This window comes from Ambystoma mexicanum, chromosome 6q (assembly GCF_040938575.1).
Source record: "Ambystoma mexicanum isolate Mex_15411 chromosome 6q, UKY_AmexF1_1, whole genome shotgun sequence".
Classification (NCBI taxonomy): domain Eukaryota; kingdom Metazoa; phylum Chordata; class Amphibia; order Caudata; family Ambystomatidae; genus Ambystoma; species Ambystoma mexicanum.
In genome coordinates, this window is record NC_090937.1 from 1,154,255,376 (window position 1) to 1,154,274,496 (window position 19,121).

Below are 19,121 nucleotides of genomic sequence, written 5' to 3' on the forward strand. Positions count from 1 at the left end.
TCAATGTTTGTGGGCATGGGTGAAGTGTTTCTCCTTTGTCTTGCGACAACATGGTGTACGGGCAAGGCAGTTTCATTGGAGGAGATAGGGACATCTTCATCAAGGGAGCGAACCAGGGTTGGCGGGCCCACATGGGGGCCACCAATATCATTGTGACTGGCTCCTGTGGTGCATCTTGTGCACTATCTTGTTGAATAGGGGAGTCCAGGGGTGGGGGAAAGCGTAAACAAATTTGCCTGACCATGTGATCCAGAGTCCGTTCCCCTTGGAACGGTTTTGGGGGTACCTGGAGGTGTAATATTGGCATTGGGCGTACTCCAGAGTTGCGAACAAGTCGATCTCTGGGAAGCCCCATTCTGTGAAAATGTTGGAGACGATGTCTTTGTGTAATCACCATTCGTACTCCATGGGTATTGAGAAATCTCTGCCGAGTACATCTACCAGAAGATGGAGTTCCCATGGAACATGTTGTGACAGCAGGAACAGGTGTTTGAGAGCCCACTTCCAAATGTTCTGGGACAGTTTGGACAGCCCTAGAGAGTGAGTGCCTCCCTGTTTGTTCAGATAATACATGGCCGTGGTGCCGTCTGTGAGGATCAGGACCGTCTTTCCTTGCAACGGTCTCTGAAAGGTCTTTAGCGCTTTGAAAACTGCTAATAGTTCCAACAGGTTTATGTGGTTGGATGCTACGTCTGACGACCAAACTCTGTGCGCTGTGTTGAAGCAGGTGAGCTCCCCACCCTGTGAGAGATGCATCTGTAGTCAGAGTGGCTTCTACTGCAGGGGTGGTGAAGGATTTCCCTCTTAGGAGGTTTTCCCTCGACCACAACCGCAGCGAGAGAATGAGGGCCGGTGAGACAACCACTAAATTGTCCCATTGTCCGCTGGCCTGGCACCACTGGCTGTTGAGCCACTCTTGCATTCGACGCATGTGCAAGCATGCATGAAGAACCAAATACATGCATGACGCCATCATTCCTAACAGTCGCATTAGCTTTGCGTACCGTCACCTCCCGACTGGCTACATATTGAGGTATTTGAAACACCATGTTTTGAACCCTCTCGTTGGAGGGGAAGACAAGGCTGTCCTTTGTTCGAATTAGAGCCCCTAGGAATTGTTTGACCCGACTAGGGTCTAAGCTGGATTTCTTCTCGTTAATGGAGAATCACAGGCTGAATAAAAGGTCTATAGTGTCCCCGGTTATGAGCCAGTCTTCGAGGTAAGGATATACCGGGATGGATTGCCTGTACAGGTTTGCTGCTGCCACTGCTAGTACCTTTGTAAATACCCTTGGTGCGGAGGCTATGCCAAAGGGTAGTACCTTGAATTAATAACGTTTCATATCATGAATATGAGGTATTTTCTGTGCGCCGGCAACATTGAAATATGAAAGTATGCATCTTTCCTGTCTAGTGTTACCATGTAATCTCCCTGCGAGAGCAGGGGAATTACTTCCTGCAGAGTGACCATGCAGAACTTTTGTGGCTTTACAAATGTGTTCTCTGGGCACAGATCTAATACAGGGTGCTGGATGAGATCCTTTCTGGGTACAAGTAAGTACACTGAATAAATACCTTAGTTTACCTGTGAAAGAGGTACGACCTCTATGGCTCCCTTTTCTTGTAGTGTTTCGACTTCCTGAAGGATACGCAGATGGTCTGGCATTAGTCGTCTTGCGCGGGGAAGTCTGAACTTTGGGGACCGGCAGAACTCTATACAGTACCAGTGGGCAACGGTCTTCAGTACCCACTGGTCTGTAGTTATCCCCTCCCATGCCTGAAGGAACGATGTTAGCCGGGAGGGAACCCGGATCTTCGAGTCATTTTGAACCGGATGCCGGGGAGCTTCTGGAGGTAGAGTTCCGGCCCCTTCCTTTCCCACGACGCTGACCTCATTGGGGATACGGGGTGGTGTATCCGCTGGTTCCTTGTGGAAAGGACCAATTATTTCACACGGTGTACTTTTTTGGAGGGAAGCGTTTGCCATGAAAAAGGCGTCTGGACCCAGTTCCTCGCCTTGTGGAGGGCTTTTCTGTGATTTGATCTAGCGTTTTAAGGGTGTCTTGCTCCTTCTTTGCAGTCTCAAGAGCTTTGTCGACTGCTCTCCCAAATAGGTTGGATTCTTCCAACATTTTATTAATAAGTGACATTTGAGTTTCTGGCTTTAACCCAAAGTTTCTTAGCCATGCGTGTCTCTTAAGGAGGGTGCCCTGAGCCAAAGATCGGCCCTGTTGTCTCAGCGGAATCCAAAGTGTTCTTGAGTATACTTTGGTTTACTTGTCTGCCCTCGGTTACCGTGGACAGAAGACTAGTCTGTAGCGGTTCAGGAACCTCCTGCAGGCCTCCCTGTACCATGGCCCATTGAGCGTCTGCTTAGCTGGCTAACAAAGTAGTATTGTTAGCGATCCGCGTAGTAAAAGCCGCTGCAGCCGTGACCCTCTTTCCTAGGGCGTAGAGTTTTTTACACTTTGTCAGGGGGTGCCTCCCCGGTTGACAGGGTAACCCCTGCCCTTTTCCTCGTAGTGGTCACCACCAGTGAGTTTGGGGTGGAGCGACCTCTGATGTAAAGGATATCAGAGGGGGAAGACCGGAATAGCTTTTCTATACTTGGATTAAATGCTCTTGTGAGGGCAGGTGTTAATAGCGAGGGAGCCAGTCACTTTTTAATTGAGTTTAGTAGAGGAATAACTTGGCTGGCCAGCGGTTTCTCTTTAAGAATAGCCTCTACAATCGGTCTGGGAGGGGGGTATAGGTTTACCCTGCATACGTACGTATTACTTTGCGACACAGATCGGAGTGGTAAATGATTGGATGCATGCAGACCCCACACTACCACACATCCGTATCGAACTAGAGACCATGACCCCGTTAACCCCGCTGCAGACTCTGTATGCCACCCACAACCACCTCCTGAAGTTACCCAAGACGATGCATCATATCCATCGAGCTTGGCGGGAGGCACACAAACTGATCGGCTGGAAAGGAAAGCCAACACTGTCCCCCAACCTATATGGCACAACGCATTCCTTCCAGAAGTAGTGAAAATGGGTTCTTTCGGTCACTGGCACGCAAAAGGGATACACACAATGGCACATGTGATACAGGGGGGGTCGCCTCCTGGACTTCGGGACCATGCAGGTGCAGTTTGATCTGGCGCCCATGAACCGGTTTCGGCACGCGCAGCTGGCCCACGCCATCCACACCCAATTCCCAGACACGACAAACATACCCCCATGTTCTCCCATTGAGACCAATATCATCCCGCAACGCATCCCTTCAAAGGTCCCCTCTACTCTCTATCAGGCCCTCAACTCTTTCGGGGCTACACAGCTCGACAGGCTCAAAGCAAAGTGGGAAAGGGAGACTGGGTTGATGCATTAATGTTCCCCAGGGAAATCGGGATAGAAAATAAACTCAGACTAATACATCTGAGAATCCTTCACCGCTCTTATCACTCACGTACTGCAATGGCCAGATTGGGGGGAGTGGGGGTAGAAGATGGGACATGCATCAGATGCAACATTGAGCCAGCCACCTTCTACCATATGATATGGGACTGCCCAGTGCTACAGGTCTTCAGGGAGGACTGGATTAATATGATCTCTGCTGCCCTGGCAAGGCCAATCCCTAGGGATCCCAAAATGGTACTCTTAGGCATCTGGGGAGGAGTAGACCTGACAAAATATGGAAAGAAATTCCTGTCAATAGCGTTAGGGGCAGGCAAGAGACTTATCGCGGCTAAATTGGGTTCTGCAGACCTACTGTACCTGAACCACTGGAGTAATGAACTGGACAGATGCACAGCTTCAGAACGCCAGATCTATAATGCACGGGGTTGCCCCCGCAAATTTGAAAAAATATGGGGCAAATGGCTTGACGCTCATTGAAACTCGCCCATGGATGCAGATCAACACCTCGAATAACACCATTTGCTTGCCTTGTCCTGCAACTGTCCTGGGCCCTTGACCCGGCGGGGCCCCTCTTGCTCTTGATATTGCTATGCCTCTCTCATTTGTTGTATGCCGATGATTCATGTCTATTGTTATTATGTTATGCTCTTTAAACCCAATAAACAGTTATAAAAAAAAAAAAGAATATCCTCTACAAAGTCAGCCTCAGGAACAGCTTCATCGGTGGCGATCTTGAAATGTTCTGCTGCTTTGCGCAACATGGCGTTGAACATCATTTGATCGTCCACTGGAGAGGGTTGTCTAGTGGGAGTGGTCTGGGGGGAATCTAAACACAGGGCATCAGGATCTGGTGAAGGATTAAGAGACTGCCAAGGCTCAGGATCACCCATATCAAGGTTTTCCCCCCACCCCTGTATGGGGTTATGCATATCCTCAGGGTCAATGAAGGGATCATCCTGAGTGTAAGGGTCTGCAGGGACCTCTTCCTCAGTGAGGTCGTAAGTGTACACATCCTCATCCTGAGGGGGATCAAAATGTCTTTGAATTTTAGCCACAGGGAGCAAAAGGCCCTCTTCCTGTGGTCTTTTGGGGGTGGATTGCTCTGAGAGGGTTACAAACCTGTCAAGCCTCTCCATACAACACTCACATGTTTCCCTCATCCAAACAGAAGACCCAGAGGGGTCTAGAGGTGGAAAGGGCTCTTGTATACGATCCTCCGACGCCAAACGTCGAGATTTGTGTTTCAACACTGAAGAAATACCTTCTTCGCCGTCTGAAAACTCTTTCCGGGGGACCGACAGAGGTTGCATGTCCCTGTGCTTCTCCTTAAGCTTGTCGGAGGATTCCGGTATTTCCTTTACCCTATCTTTGGATCTCTATGAATCCTTGGGCTTTCACGTGGGCGTCGGCGAATCCCTTGAATGACAATTCTCGCAATGCTTTCGCCAACGTCCTCCACAGTAGGGAGACCTTAGCCTGGGCCAGCGGAACAGGGGCCTTGTCGTTGGCGGATGCCTTCTTACGATGCGTCTCAACGGTTCTTGGAACATTGGGGGTAGCGCCCTTCAATTTAGAGTGCCCGGTCGCTAGGTGCATCTGCAGCTCCGGGGAGAGCTGCCGATCCTGACTGTCGGTGGGCACGGTCGAAACCTCCGGTGCTGTGGTCTTCTTCGACTTTGTCGAAGACTGGCTGGGGGTTGTGTGTTTAGTGAGTCGAGAGTGTTCGTCTTTGTCGCCGGGGTGTACAGTCCCCATAGCAGTGCCCGAGTCGTGCCTGGCGGGGCCGGGGAGAGACGACGTGGAGTGAGAGCGCTCCGCCGTAAGATCAACGACCTCAGAGCTGGAGGCCTGCTTGTCACTGATGCGCTCGTCGCAATCGGCTTTCGACATCCTGTAGGACGCCCACCGCTTGACACAGCGATCCTTCAATGCTTCGGACGGAGGAGCTTGCAACCCGCACAACCTTTTTCGTACAGATCTAGGGGCAAGCAACAGTTACACTGTAGATGCTCATCTCTCCAAGGAAATTTGCCCTTGCAAATGGGGCAAAACCTAAAGGGAGTCCTCTCCATAGCTGAGGATAGGGAAAGTGACGATGACCAGAAAGGAACGAGGGAGGAAAGGGAAAGGCATTCTCAGATTTGTCCACCGCGACCACACTCTCCCTACTGTGTAGGCCGGCTGGAAGGCCCGACCACGTGGTCGGCAACGCCGATTGGATCACTGTCCGTAGAAGATCCGTGGAGGCTTCAGCATATATCAGGAACAGCCGTCGATATGAAGGACGGTCAGTGTGATCTTGAATAACAGTATAAAATATGCAACCAAAGGTCGATGGAACAATTAGCAATGTCTCTGGATGAGCTCCGCATAAGGTGACCAGTATGCTGGGCGGAAAAAAAACAATCTTAGGGACCTAGACGCGTGAGGGATTTTGGGTACACTACACGTCACGTTCGGGATAGTGTTACAGACATGCCCATGTCGATGTCGATGTCCCCTTCTGATTCTCGAAAGACAAGATTCAATACTCCACAGTGATCACTGGATGTCGGACTATATATGCACAGCATGTAATTCTAAGCAGATTAACAAGCATCAGAAATTCAGATACAGAAACACTTGATTAGACCAACACTGATACAAGGATATCTTGCAACATATGTAACTTTCTTCTATCAAGAATGAACACATTTACAACACCAATGTTACTTCTAAGAACACAGTTCAGAGGAAGTAACGTGACTTGTATACTACCTAGAGGCCTTAAGCTGCTCAAGGATGGTGGTCTTGCTCCGGTGTTTATTTTTGCTTTTCATTTTTTTTTTTGTTATTTTTGTTTGTGAGCACCCGGATGCCTACGGGCCTCACTTTGGCGCTATACAAATAATAAATCAAATAGAATATTTAAAAAATTTATTTTCGAAGAAAGAATTACTTACCTTTCACTTGAATAGCATTTTCAGGAAACGTGGATTTCGGTCCAACATTACTCGTTTCTGGTCCTTAAATAAAACAGACAAGAAAATGCGTAAAGGTTAAGTTGAACCATTTCAACGCTGTGCAGAATGTACACTGCAGACCACCATAAGCTATAAAGCACAATTAGCAAGACATGATGTATTATGAGGAATACATGCCAGCATTTATTATAGGGCGCCCATGTAGTATGTACCAATGGCCTCCGAGAGGTGGACACATTCATACTTGGAATTATGACTTTGAAGCATAAAATCTAATCCCAAAAATGCATGCCACACTAAAGGTTATCCACCAGGGGAGCTGGGTGTTTAACAAGTAGGTCCCGAAAATGAAAATATTGGATTTCCATGGCCAGAAATGTGAATATTGATTTATGTATATGCAAGTATATCACTAATTTGGAATCAGGAAGGTGAGAAGCAGAACACTGACAATTATGCTGTTTCTATATACATTTGCATAAGTGAAAATCTTAAAAACAATGGGCTGCTCCATTATAATTTACATGATTCAAACTGAAAGATTTTAAACAACTGTCACAGAAAAAAGGACACTATCGTTTACATAGCTCAATGATGAGAGAAAATCTCTATGGAACAGATGTGTACCTTTACAGTTCTAGCTCTATGAACGGGTCAAAACTTTTTTTCTGTTTGTGGACGTTTTCAGCTGTTAATGAGCAAGTAAATGACTTAGAGAGGCGACTAGACTTTTCACAAAATTGCGAGGGCCAGAAAAACGATGCACTAGTCACAAAAGGCATCACTGTCCATCTCATAGATGATCACATTCAGATGCCCTTTTAGCACCTCTGAGCACGATTGTGCAAATCAAGGGTGTGAGGGAGTTTTACTAAAGTCCACCTATGGTGGGACTGTAGAAGAGACTCATTTTAGTGTACAGGGCTCCAACTCTTAGTATAAGACTGAACTACCCAAAAGGTCTGGTAGCCATGGCTAAGCAGCCAGGCTTAGTCTAGGAGGGAGAAGGGCTGTAGTTGAAAACAAAGACCTTTGAGCATAGTCAAGAAGACACTTCCACGCGTGTAGTTATATACAAGATGGCCACCACACTGCCGACATCGGCCAGCAGCCTCCCACCTTGGAAGGCATCCGATCCGCATGGACTGGCCGCAGTGCACTGAAATGGAAAACTAAGCCCTGAGCCAGAAGGCAAAGCCGGACGCCTTTAAAGACCTCGTTCAAGGCTTATGCTGCCGGTCAGGGCTTGGAAGGCTGTAGAAAATACAAATGTTATGTGCCTACCACCACTTCCCCTTACAAGGATACTTGCGTCTTGCAAAAAATTGCTCCTGCATTACTCCTCAGTCTAGCCAATGTCATTTCGCCCTTCAGGAACACCACTCCATACCCTTAAACATGTCCTTGCACGTACCCTCTCGTCCCATCGCCCTCCCTCCCCCCTTAAGGGGAACCTCGCCCTACCGGTTGTGGAGCACACACATTTACCCTGCCTAGGCCACATAAGACAAGACCGTCTTTAAATGAGAACCACACCACCCATCACATCATCAGCTTGTGCATTTTTGTTCTAGTCTTAAAGAAATGGACAGGTTGTTCCACATCATAGATGCTTTAATATGAAAGGCTTTCCCAAGTCTGTTAGCCTTTTTGAATCTGGCAATTTCGATTTGACCTTTTGAATCTGAACTGAGTGTCCGTCTTGGCACGTTCGTGACCAGTTTGTTTTTCAGGTAAGACTAGGCAGTCCCATGGCTGCATCTGTGAGTCAGCATCATAGCTTTAAATGCAATTCTTTCCTCATCGGCTAACCAGTGTAGATTCGCTTCAGTCTTCGCTTATGTGTTCCTTTTTGGACTTCCTTTTGATAATCCTTACCGCATTATTTTGAATGATTTGGCATTTGGCGATCTGACCCTTATTTGTACCCAACATAAGGGCATTGCCATAATCCAGCCTTGTTAGGGTGGTGGCTCTGGCTATAGTTGCACAATTTTCTTCGCTTAGGTAGGGACGTATTGACTTGAGGAGACGAAAGTGGTAAGCACAGTTCTTGTTTAATTGGAGAACATGGGCTTCAGCGCTCATGGACCAATCCGTGTACATCCCTAATGTTTTCACTCCGTCTACCACTTAGATTTGGATGTTATTTATTTGGAAGGATTGAGATGAGTTGTTTAATTTCGCTCTGGCATGGCTTGTACCAAAGACTATTAGCTCAGTTTTATTTGCATTTAGACATAGCCAGTTGTTTTACATTGAGTTTTCAATGGATTTATAGATTTCTTCCACCCTTGCACTATCCTGTTTAGTCAATTCCACCACCAGCTGAGTGGCGTCGGCATAGTTGGTGAAAAAGACATCTAATTTGTCGAGGATCAGAAGTAAGAATCTTGTGTACAGGTTGAAGAGTTGAGGAGATAGGCTGGCTCCTTGAGGCACGCCGCAGTTGATTGTCACCACAAAAGTTGTTACTCCAGTGCACCCTGGATTTTCTGTCTGTCAAGAAAGAGCTAAGCCATCTATTTGCTTCTGGGGAGCAATTTGTGACCTTCGCTAAAGCTGATTTTAGTTGATTATGGTCTATGAGATCGAAGGCTGCGCTAAGGTCAAGCAGCATGAGGCGACCAGTGTTCCCCTTTTCCATGATACTTAGCATGTGTGACTGCCACAAGTCACACTCAAACTGACACTTAGCACATTAGCGCGCTCAACCGCCTGCCCCTCCGCTTAGCGGTGCCCCCTCCCACATTCCTAAGAGCTCGGCCCTGCCTAGCTTGCCTAAACCACATACCTTACCACTCAACTGCGCCCTAGTCAATGCAAGGTCTATCACGGCTCACACCCTAGACATACTGAACCTATCACATAATGAGCTTGACCTACTAGCTGTTACTGAAACCTGGCTAAACCACCGGGATACACCATCTTCCGAATAGAGACTTGACGCCAGAGGAGGGGGAGGAGCACTCATCGCAAGGGAAACTCTTGCCACTAGAGAGGTCAGCACCTCTACCATACCCATGACCTACTATCTACCAAAACTATCCCTCTCGCACACCTCTACCATCACTATCCACATACTCTATTTCCCCCATAGCCCTATACCATCGTTTGAAGTGGACCTTCTGCACATTCTCTCAGCCAACATCAAGCCAAGATGAAAACCAACAGAAAACCAAGATGGTGAAATCCCTTCTCAGGCTTACCTTCCCTTTCTGGCTAATCTACCTCCATCCATTTCCCACACCCGTTGACTTTAAAGGTCCTTTGTAGCACAGCATCCTGGCATGAGGCTGGCTTTGTCATGTCAGTGCTGTCCTTGAAGCAACGACTCCAGGATGATATCCGAACGAGAGGTCCTGAACCTTGATACACATTTTTACGCTGCCTCCACAAGAATAAATAGAGACAGCTTTTGGCTACTGTCTCACTGGGTGGGGTGGAGACAGTGAAGCTAGCCATTAATCCACAATGCCTTGACATAGCGGAGCTTAAGCTCATAGGGTTGACACTTGCATGATATCAAATTGGTGTGTTTCCCATAATTGTATGATACTTATCACTCACCATACCCCAGCCAGGTATGCTTATTCCCCCGTCACCAGACTGATTAGGGGATCAATTTTGATAATTTAGAACAGAGGTACTTAAGTAAAAATGATACCTCTGGTTCCAGGGATTTTGTGTGCAGCACAGGAGACTTCTATAGCTAAGGCATGGGCATACACTATCCTTAAGGCATGGAGCTTTTAATGAAAGGTGGTAGTCCACGCCCACAGGGAGGAATCCTGAGCTGTCAAAATACTTCAGGGTAGCAGGGGGCATTCGAGAACGCAAGAAAGATGGCCGCCAGGTGAATAAGCTCTGGCCAACACAAGCGGAAAACAACGACAAATTACTGCACAACCTGCACTGCGTGGGACACGAATGCATTCCACAGGCAGACAATGATGAGGCACCCATGAATATCGGAAAAATGAAGATGAAGGCAGCCGAACCAGAGGGAGACCCGATGCTCCGAATCGAGCTGGCAGCCGTCGCTGCAACCGCAATATGGCGCTTGGCATAACCATCACATCTATGTGACCCCCATGCCACATTGATGGCCCGCACCTGATGTGCCCCTGCCACTGTTAAACCCCAACGGTTCACTGAGGACTGGGCAACCACTACACCAAGACTTGACAGCCAGCATACGGGTCCCAGAGGATGGCACGTATAGAGGAATCAACAGGAGGGACTGCCGGATACTTTCATCTCCAGCTGGCACCTGCTGTGCCAACAACCACGGACCAGCTCGGTGGGCAGAAGGAGGACCCAAAAAGAGGGACGGCACACAGCAAGGAGCCAGAGAGAAAGACGCGCCTGTATAAAGTAGGGGAACTCTGGTAAGGCAATCATGGCGCCAACTCCCTATAAATGACGCCCATCCCAAACCCCTAACCTGGGCCTAAACAAGAGTCACTGGAAGGAGCAAGGGACCCCCATTCTGAAGGAGGCAAAGCATCTACAAGAGGCAACATAAGCCCACCCCCTACTGCTGTGCCCACTAGCAACCGCTTACGAAACCAAGTGACAGCAATTAAGGGGTGAGACAAGACCTACACCTTCAAAGAGGCCCTCCACGTCAGTGGAAAGGAAAATGGCCCATTCCAGAGCCACAAGAGCACACCCACGCCACGAATTGGACTACAGATTAGCCAGCAATTCGCCTCTCCTTTCAATTAGACACTCCACCAAGGCCAACAAATTCACGGTGGAACACACAAGCGGGACGCTCCTCTTGACCCCGCCAATCTGGGGATACACTGGGCCGCAGGAAGGGCAAAACCAACTAGTGATCCATGACCACTTTACCACCAGGGCATGGCAACTACTACTCCGGACACCACTACTACCAAAGACGCTGAGGCAAACCTGACTGAAGCCTTACTGCGCCGCTAGGCACACCAACAACAACCTAAAATGGACGTCCAAAACCAGTTATAGGGAATCTTAACAGCGATGAGAATAATAGGCCAAAGGATACAGGATACAAACATGGTCCAAGAAGTCAGGCGGGACCTACAGTTCACCAACTCTCCTTATAGAGGTAATGGCCACTAGGATGGCCTTAAGGCTAGCCTTGTGCACTGGTTCCAAGGGAGGTCCCATTAGTCTGGGAAGGACAACATTCAGGTCCCATCCGGGAGCTGGGTTGGAGATGTCTCTTTACCCCATCCATAAAGGCTTTAATGACTGGAATCTTCCACCACAACACCTTGCTCGGGGATGTGGTGTACGCCGAAAGAGCAACTAAGTGGACCTTTAGAGTATTGAAAACCAGTCCTGAATCTAACAAGTAAGTTAGGTAAAGGACGAGGTCTTTAGGAGAGCAATCAATAGGATGGACGCCCTTGGTATTAACAAAGTGCTTCCATTTACTGGAGTAGCAATGTCTGGTGGTAGGTAGTAGGTTTCCGTGCCTCCCTGAGTATGTCCATGTATCTGAGGGAGTTGAAGGTGCCCAAACTCTATGACTTCAGGAGCCAGGCTGCTAAGCTGAGTTTTTGGGGGCATGGATGTAGTATCACACCCTGATCTTGGGACAGCAAGCTGCCTTCCTGGGAGGGGAGACTGACATTTCCATGAGATGTGAGAATCAAGGCTGACGGGCCCCCATAGGGGCCACCAGGATCATCGCGACCGGTTCCTGGTGCATCTTGTGCACTATACTGTTGAGAAGGGAAATCGGGGGTGGGGGTAGCGTATTCAAATCTCCCGGACCATGTTATCCAGAGACCTTGCAGCGGTTCTGTGGGTTCTAGAGGTGTAGCCTGGGCATTGGGCGTTTTTCCTGAGTGGCGAACTAGTCAATCTCTGGGAAGCCCCATTCTGCAAAGACGTTGAGTAAAATGCCCTCTTGTAGCCACCACTAGTGCTGTACGGGTAGGAGGAAGTCTCTGCTGAGTACATCTGCCAGAAGATTTAGTTCCCCTGGAACATGTGAGAAGAGGAGCATATTGCGTTTGAGTGGCCACTTCCAGATGCTCTGGGACAGTCTAGATAACCCCAGAGAGGAATGCCCCCGTTTGTTCAGGTAGTACATGGCCGTGGTGCTGTCCGTGCGGATCAGAACTGACTTCCCCTGAAGGTGTGCCTAGAAAGCCTTCAGGGTCTTGAAGACTGCTACAGGTTGATGTGGTTGGACGCACCATCTGTTGAAGGAGGTGAGTCCCCCACGCCAACAGAGAAGCGTCTGTAGTAAGAGTGGCTTCTACTGCTGGGGTAGTGAAGGTTTTCGCCTTCAGAAGGTTTTCCCGCGACCACCACTGCAGAGACTGAACAAATGCTGTTGAGATAACCACTAGATCGACACCATTGGCTCAAGAGCCACTCTTGCATGGGGCGCATGCGCAGACGAGCGTGAGGAACTAGGAAGATGCAGAAAGCCATCATTCCCAGCAGCCGCATGGCATTGCGTACGGTTACCCGATAACTGGCTTCACAGTGAGGGATCTGGAACAGCAGGTTTTGCACCCTCTCATTGGAGGGGAAGACAAGCCTGTCTTCTTTCTGAATCAGTGCCCCAGAAACTGATTTTGCTGGGTGTCCAGTTGTATTTCTTCTCATTGATCGAAAAACCTATGTTGAAGAGAAGAGCCACTGTCATCTGGGTGTTCGCTAGGAATGTTCCGTACAAAACCCCCGTTATGAGACAGTAGTCGAGGTAGGGATAGATGGGGATGGACTGCCTGCACATGTGAGCTGCCACTACCGCCAGTACCTTCGTGAAGACCATTGGGGCTGAGGCAATGCCAAAGGAAGAACCTTGAACTGATAGTGGGTGTCCACTATCATGAACCTGAGGTACTTTCTGTGCACTGGAAACATTGAAATATGCAACTTTCATTGTGGCCATGAATCCCCCCCCTGCTGCAGCAGTGGGATTACCTCCTGAAGAGTTGTCACCTGAATTTTTGAGGTTTGACATACTTGTTCGCAGGGCGCAGGTCTAAAACAGGGCACTTGGTGAGATCCTTGTGGTACAAGGAAGTACACTAAATAAATACCCTAGTTTACCTGGAGAAGGTGGACGACTTCAATGGCGTCCTTTTCCAGCAGGACCTGAACTTCAAGCAGCAGCATCTGCTTCTTGGTAGATGGTAGCGAGGTGGTTGGAGGAACTCGATACAGTACCTGTGATCCCCTCCCAAGCGTGGATGAATGATTACAGGCGACTCCCTGACCGGGGAAGTGTGGGAGGGGATTCGTACCGACAAGTCACTTGGAGGAGGCGGCAGCGGAGCCTCTGAAAGCAGAATTTCTAACTCTGCCCTTACCCAGACGAGAGCCAGTTGGAATTCGCCCCCCCCCTCCCCCCCCGAGCCATACTGAACATGGGGTGAGCGGGAGAAGGATTGGTCACGAAAGGACCAGCGGGCGTTTGGGCCGCCGCGCTGGTTAAAGTGTTTAGCAGAGACCTGAATTTGATGCCTCGTGCTCCTTTTTTGTCTTTTCCAGGGTGTCGTCGCCTGCCTTCCCAATTAGATTGGATTCAAGCCCAAAACACAAGCCTCCTTAATTAATAATCACAGGAGTGTTGTTCAGGATAATCTGGGTAACATTTCTGCCTTCAGCCAAGACCACCAGCAGGCGTGACCGGGTAGGCTCCGGAACTTCCTGAAGGCCATCCTGTACTAGGCCTCACTGAACATCACTATAGTTTGCAAGGAGCGTGGCGTTTGCAATTCTCATGGAGTAAGCTGCAGAGGCGGTGAAATGCTTACCAAGCATGTTTTTTACAATCCTTGTCGGGAGGGGATTCTACTGATGACAGTGGTACCCCTGCCCGCTTGAGAGTGGTGGTTATGACCAAAGAGTCTGGTGTGGCACGGCCCCTAATGTAGAGGGGATCAGAGGAGGCCAGAAGAAACAGCTATTCCACACAGGGATTAACTGCCAGCGTAAGGGAAGGGGAGAGTAACAAAGAAGCCAGGAGTTTAATAATGGAATGGGCTAACGGGAGCCTTCTCCTTGAGGATGTCCTCCACAAAGTCCGAGTTGGGGACGGCTTCGTGCGTAGCGATCTTAAAATGGTTGTCTGCCCTTTTTTGGAGGGAAAGCATTTGGTCGTCAATTGGCGACAAATCTCTTGGCAGAGGAGTAGTGGAGGCATCCAAACAGATGACGACTGGGTCAGCGTTATGTGGTGGTGTATGACACAAGCCCTGGTCGCCCAGCTGGTCCCTGACAGATGGGATCTTGGTCATAAAGGTCAAAACCCCCATAAGAAACATCCTGACCTGAGTCCCCGGTGTTATCCCCAATGACATCTACATGGTGTTCCTGTGGTTCTTCCAAAGAGGGAAACTGGCACCGGGTGAGGGACATTTCTGGGATTTAGAGGGGATGGGGCATGAGTCCACTTCTCTATGCCTCTTCAGGATATTATCATATTGACCTAAAAAGTTGATTAACTTAGCCATCTTAGCCAAACACTCCTCAAATCTTTCCCTGGTCCATTCTGAGGAATCTGAACGGTAGGGGCTGGGGGTTTGCACAGAAGAGGGTGAATCTCTATGTAAGACCTTAGAAAGAGGCTGGGAGGCCTCAGAATAGCCCCCCCCACCCCCCGGAAGAGGGGGCATCCCTGGAGTCCCTGGTGGTCAAAATGGTAGCCGAAAGCTTCTTGCAGAGCTTCGGAAGCATTATCGATGTCCTATAGGATTTCGGCGCATCTGTAGGCGCTACTGCCTCTTTCGGCGTCCAAGCGCCTTTGGACGGTAACGCGTCGATGGTGGAAGTTTGAAGGGAACTGCACGTTCCAGAGGAGGTTGTATGCCTATTCGCATGCCGCGGTGGTGGGTGCGTGGAGGGTGCCGAACTAGGAGGTTCGGAAGGCTCAGCCGAAGACTTCGACGGGCCTACGGGCGTTAAAGCCTTCTTCGACATTCCCCTTGAAGAAGCCTTGTGGGGTGTGTTTATGGACACGTGGTTTGTGGGTGCCCTTGTTGCCAGGGTGTAACCTCCCCGATGGATTCCTTGTCCGAAGCGACGGCACCCACGGGGGAAAGATTCTCGGCCTGCATAGCAAAGGCCGCCCACCGCTTAATCCGCCTGTCTTTCAGCGTTTCAGGCCGAATGAGTTTACAGGCCTTACACAAGCGCTCGTCATGGTCGCGAGGAAGACGCCCGTTACATTTACGATGGGTGTCTCTCCGGGGAAATTTGCCGTTCCAGGACAGGCAAAATTTAAAAGGGAGTCCTCTCCATAGCAGAGGTGAGCGGCAGCAAGACCAAGAGGAAACGAAGTTGGGTGAAAGGAATACATTCTCAAAGAGAAGAAAACAGGGCCCCACTCACCCTACTGTAAATGCCAGGGCTGAAGGTTGAGGCCACACGGTCAACAGTCGCTGAGCAGTCGGGGATGGAGGCGTCGACGAGCAGGAATCCCACAAAACAGCCTTTGAGATGATGGTGGTTGAAGATTGACTAAACCTCTGCAGGCAGTGGGATTAGATAAGCAATATAAAACTCTTAGAAGCTCTGCATAAGCGACCAACTAGGTTGGCGGAAAAAACCCATCTGTGGGACCTCCGCACGCGAGGGATTTTGGGTACACTACACGTCACGTTAGGGATAGTGTTATTGTCACACCCATCTCGACATCCCTTTCGATCTTTGAAAAAAAGATGCAAGACTCTGATTACCACTAGATGTCAAACTATTAAACTGTTTGCCAACACTTGAGATTTTAGGTCCTCAATTGCACATACCCTGAGAAAGTGCAGACTCTGCTCTGATTCTAGCACTGAAACACTTAATTTTGTCACTGTGTGTAAAGGCATTGATCAAACAAAGAATAGCTCTTTTTGGACGTTATGTTAATAGCACTGCTAGTGTTATTGAGAGCCATTTTTGGCAGAGGCTAATGCTAATGAAAGGCACACAAATGTCTTTTTGCTTTGGTCAATTTTTTAAAAAAATCATTTGATGAATTGAAAACTGTTAATGCATTAAGACATGCTATTTTAAGGGAAGTGTTATAATAATATTGGATAGGATAGTTTTAAATTGGTAAAATTGTAACATTGTAGTGTTTTAGAAATGGTGATGCTTTATTTTTGATTGATGCAATGGTTATGTGTTTATGTCTATATTATGTTTCTATACATTTGTGTAAGGTATCATGTTTATCAAAAACACAAAATAAAAATAAATAAAAAGAAAGGTAGTTCCGTTTGGCAGTTATCACTTTCAGAAGCAGAAATACCTGCATCATTTGATATGGATGAAAGTCAAAAAAGCTAGTGATTCCTCACCATCGCAGATGGCAATCCATCACAATGACACACAGACACAAACATGTTTTATATTTGACTACCGTCTTTTGAAACAGGGATTTCTGATAACCTCCCCCTGGTTTGGGCCCTGAGGTTTGACTATCCTTAGAAGGTTGTTAAGGGCAATATTTACCCTTGCTAGGTTTGTGGCCCTCTTTTGGTGGGGGATTTTTGAATGATTCTTCCCATCTTTCTTGTGAGAAGACCCAGAATCCTTGCGAGTAGCCCGATTGGCCACTCACAATTCAGCAGCTAGTATTAACCTCTTGGAGTCCAGTTTCTCAGAGTCAGCAAGGTGCAATCACAGCTCTCGGGAACAGACATCAAACATACTTTCTAGCATGACAAGAAATGTCATACCGTCATAGGTGCTCACCTTGTAGCCCTTAACCCATCTACGTTTTCAGGCTTTCACACAACCAAGTGGCCCACAAGCGTCCAGCTTCCTTCTTGTGGTCCCTAAACCTTTTCAGGTATTGAGAAGGGAGTCTTCCCACAACTGGCTAAGAGACTACTCTCTTTACCAACTGGTAATCCTCTCCATCAGTTTCATTCAACTCCATCGCAGCCATTTTGGGGGAGCCTATAGATAACCCATGGAAGAAGCTCCTTTTCACAAATACTTTGCACTTTACATGTAAACTCAAATGTAACCAGCCAAACCAGAATATCAGTTTTAACATTGCACACAAGCACCAACTCTTTTGGTAAACGAGGCTTCCTGAACCTGAAGGTATCCGACACAGAGGACTCTGAAACTGAAGGGACGTAAAGAGACAACGTGTTTAGATCATACTCATGCTGCATCTCTTTCTCTCAGAGTTGCAGTTCCTTCCTTAGTTCCCTTTCTTGCATTTCAGACTGAATCTGCAGTTTCGAAAATTCAAGCTGCATTTTCATGTATTTCTAGAACCAACTCTGCTGAAACGTTAGACATAGGTAGGGGTGAGGTTAGGAGATTTGGAGGTGGATCAACAATCACATTAACATTCACATCATCTACCTCCTTTTCTGGAAGAGGGCCAAGAGTTATTCTTTGTCCATTATTATCCAGATCAATTCTGGGAGTAGGCGTTATAGGCCTACTCTCAGTTACTTGGTGATCCAACAAACTTTGGATCAGTTCAGCTTTCTTTCCTTTAGTACTAAGGCATTTTTCTTTACACAGATCTTAGTTCTTCAACAGTGAGATTAATAAGAGTTTCTGCTTTATAGTTTCCCATTGTAACAATGTTTTTGTACTTGATAGTATAGTAACTAGCTTTGTGGATGGATTCTTTGAACACAGGTACAACTAAGAGTCAATGTAATCAACACTACACAATCCCACCAGCTGTACCAGTGATTGGGGAGTTTTCCTAAAGTCCACTTAAGTTAAGACTTCATAAAACTATCCCTTGGCATACAGGTCCCCAACTCTTAATATAGTCTGTACTACTCAAGGAACCTTGGTACCGTGGCAGAGCAGTCAGGTTTATCATAAGAGGAAGATGTGATCTGTAGGCAAGTACACTGAACCCAGTTAGTACAGTAGCCCAAAGAAACACACTGATGTTATATTAAAATATATCATTTATTATTTTTACATAAGGGAGTCAGAAATATACTTAGTTCAATTAACCAACACACTTAGGAATACGTATAATACTTTTCAAAGGCTGCTGCTTCAGTGGTAGTTGCTTGCGGTACAATTGTTACAGAGTTTGACACTTGTTTGGTTCATCGTTTGTTTGTTAGGCGCTTATACAGTAAATACATTCTGTTTCAAAGTGCCCACAGGGAAACAGGGAGGAAACATATGATTGCAGTAACATTAAATATACAAAAAATACAGTGGGTGAAAGGGACGGCACGGCCAAACCTACTATGCCTTGTGAGTATTCAGAACGTGCAAGTGCAGCAAGGAAGAGGGCAGTGTGGTAGGTGCTGGGGTGTCCATGCTCGAGGAAGAGCAACAGATGAAGTGCAAGGTATGATAAGTGCTATGCGGACAGGAGCCGTGTTGTTTGGAAAAGTGTGAGTCACAAGTGCGGAGGATGTGCCGAGGCAAGTGCTGTAGTTCAACAGAAGCAGGGGAGATTGGTTGGGAGTGGTCAGGGGCTCGAGGATGCATAAGGGTCTGAGACACCAATCAGAGCAACTGTGAGATAAGCAGAGGAGGGAAGAACGGAATGAGGAGGAAAAGATGAAAGTCTTGAGGTGCTTTCGGAACTTTAGAAGGCCCTGTTCAAGATGCAGAGGGAGGGGGAGGCTGTTCCATGAGGGATCCAGCTGAGGAAAGCGAACAACCTCCTGATCTCTGTTTAGCAAAACGCTTTACACACAGGGAGTTCGTGCCAGAGGAACATAGAGGTCTACAAGGAGAATATTTTGTAAGAAAGTGTTGTAGATAGTGTGGTCCCCAGACAGCCTTGTGGATG

The 19,121-nt window shown here is 47.9% G+C and overlaps 1 protein-coding gene across 1 annotated transcript in view; it reads right to left on the minus strand.

Annotated features, from left to right (window-relative positions):
- SLC30A9 (solute carrier family 30 member 9) overlaps positions 1-19,121 on the minus strand; it is a 1,100,681-nt gene that overhangs the window by 967,237 nt on the left and 114,323 nt on the right. The window contains exon 3 of the mRNA XM_069631745.1: positions 6,353-6,415. Within this exon, the coding sequence (XP_069487846.1) occupies positions 6,353-6,415 (63 nt within the window). The remainder of the gene's footprint in view (positions 1-6,352; positions 6,416-19,121) is intronic.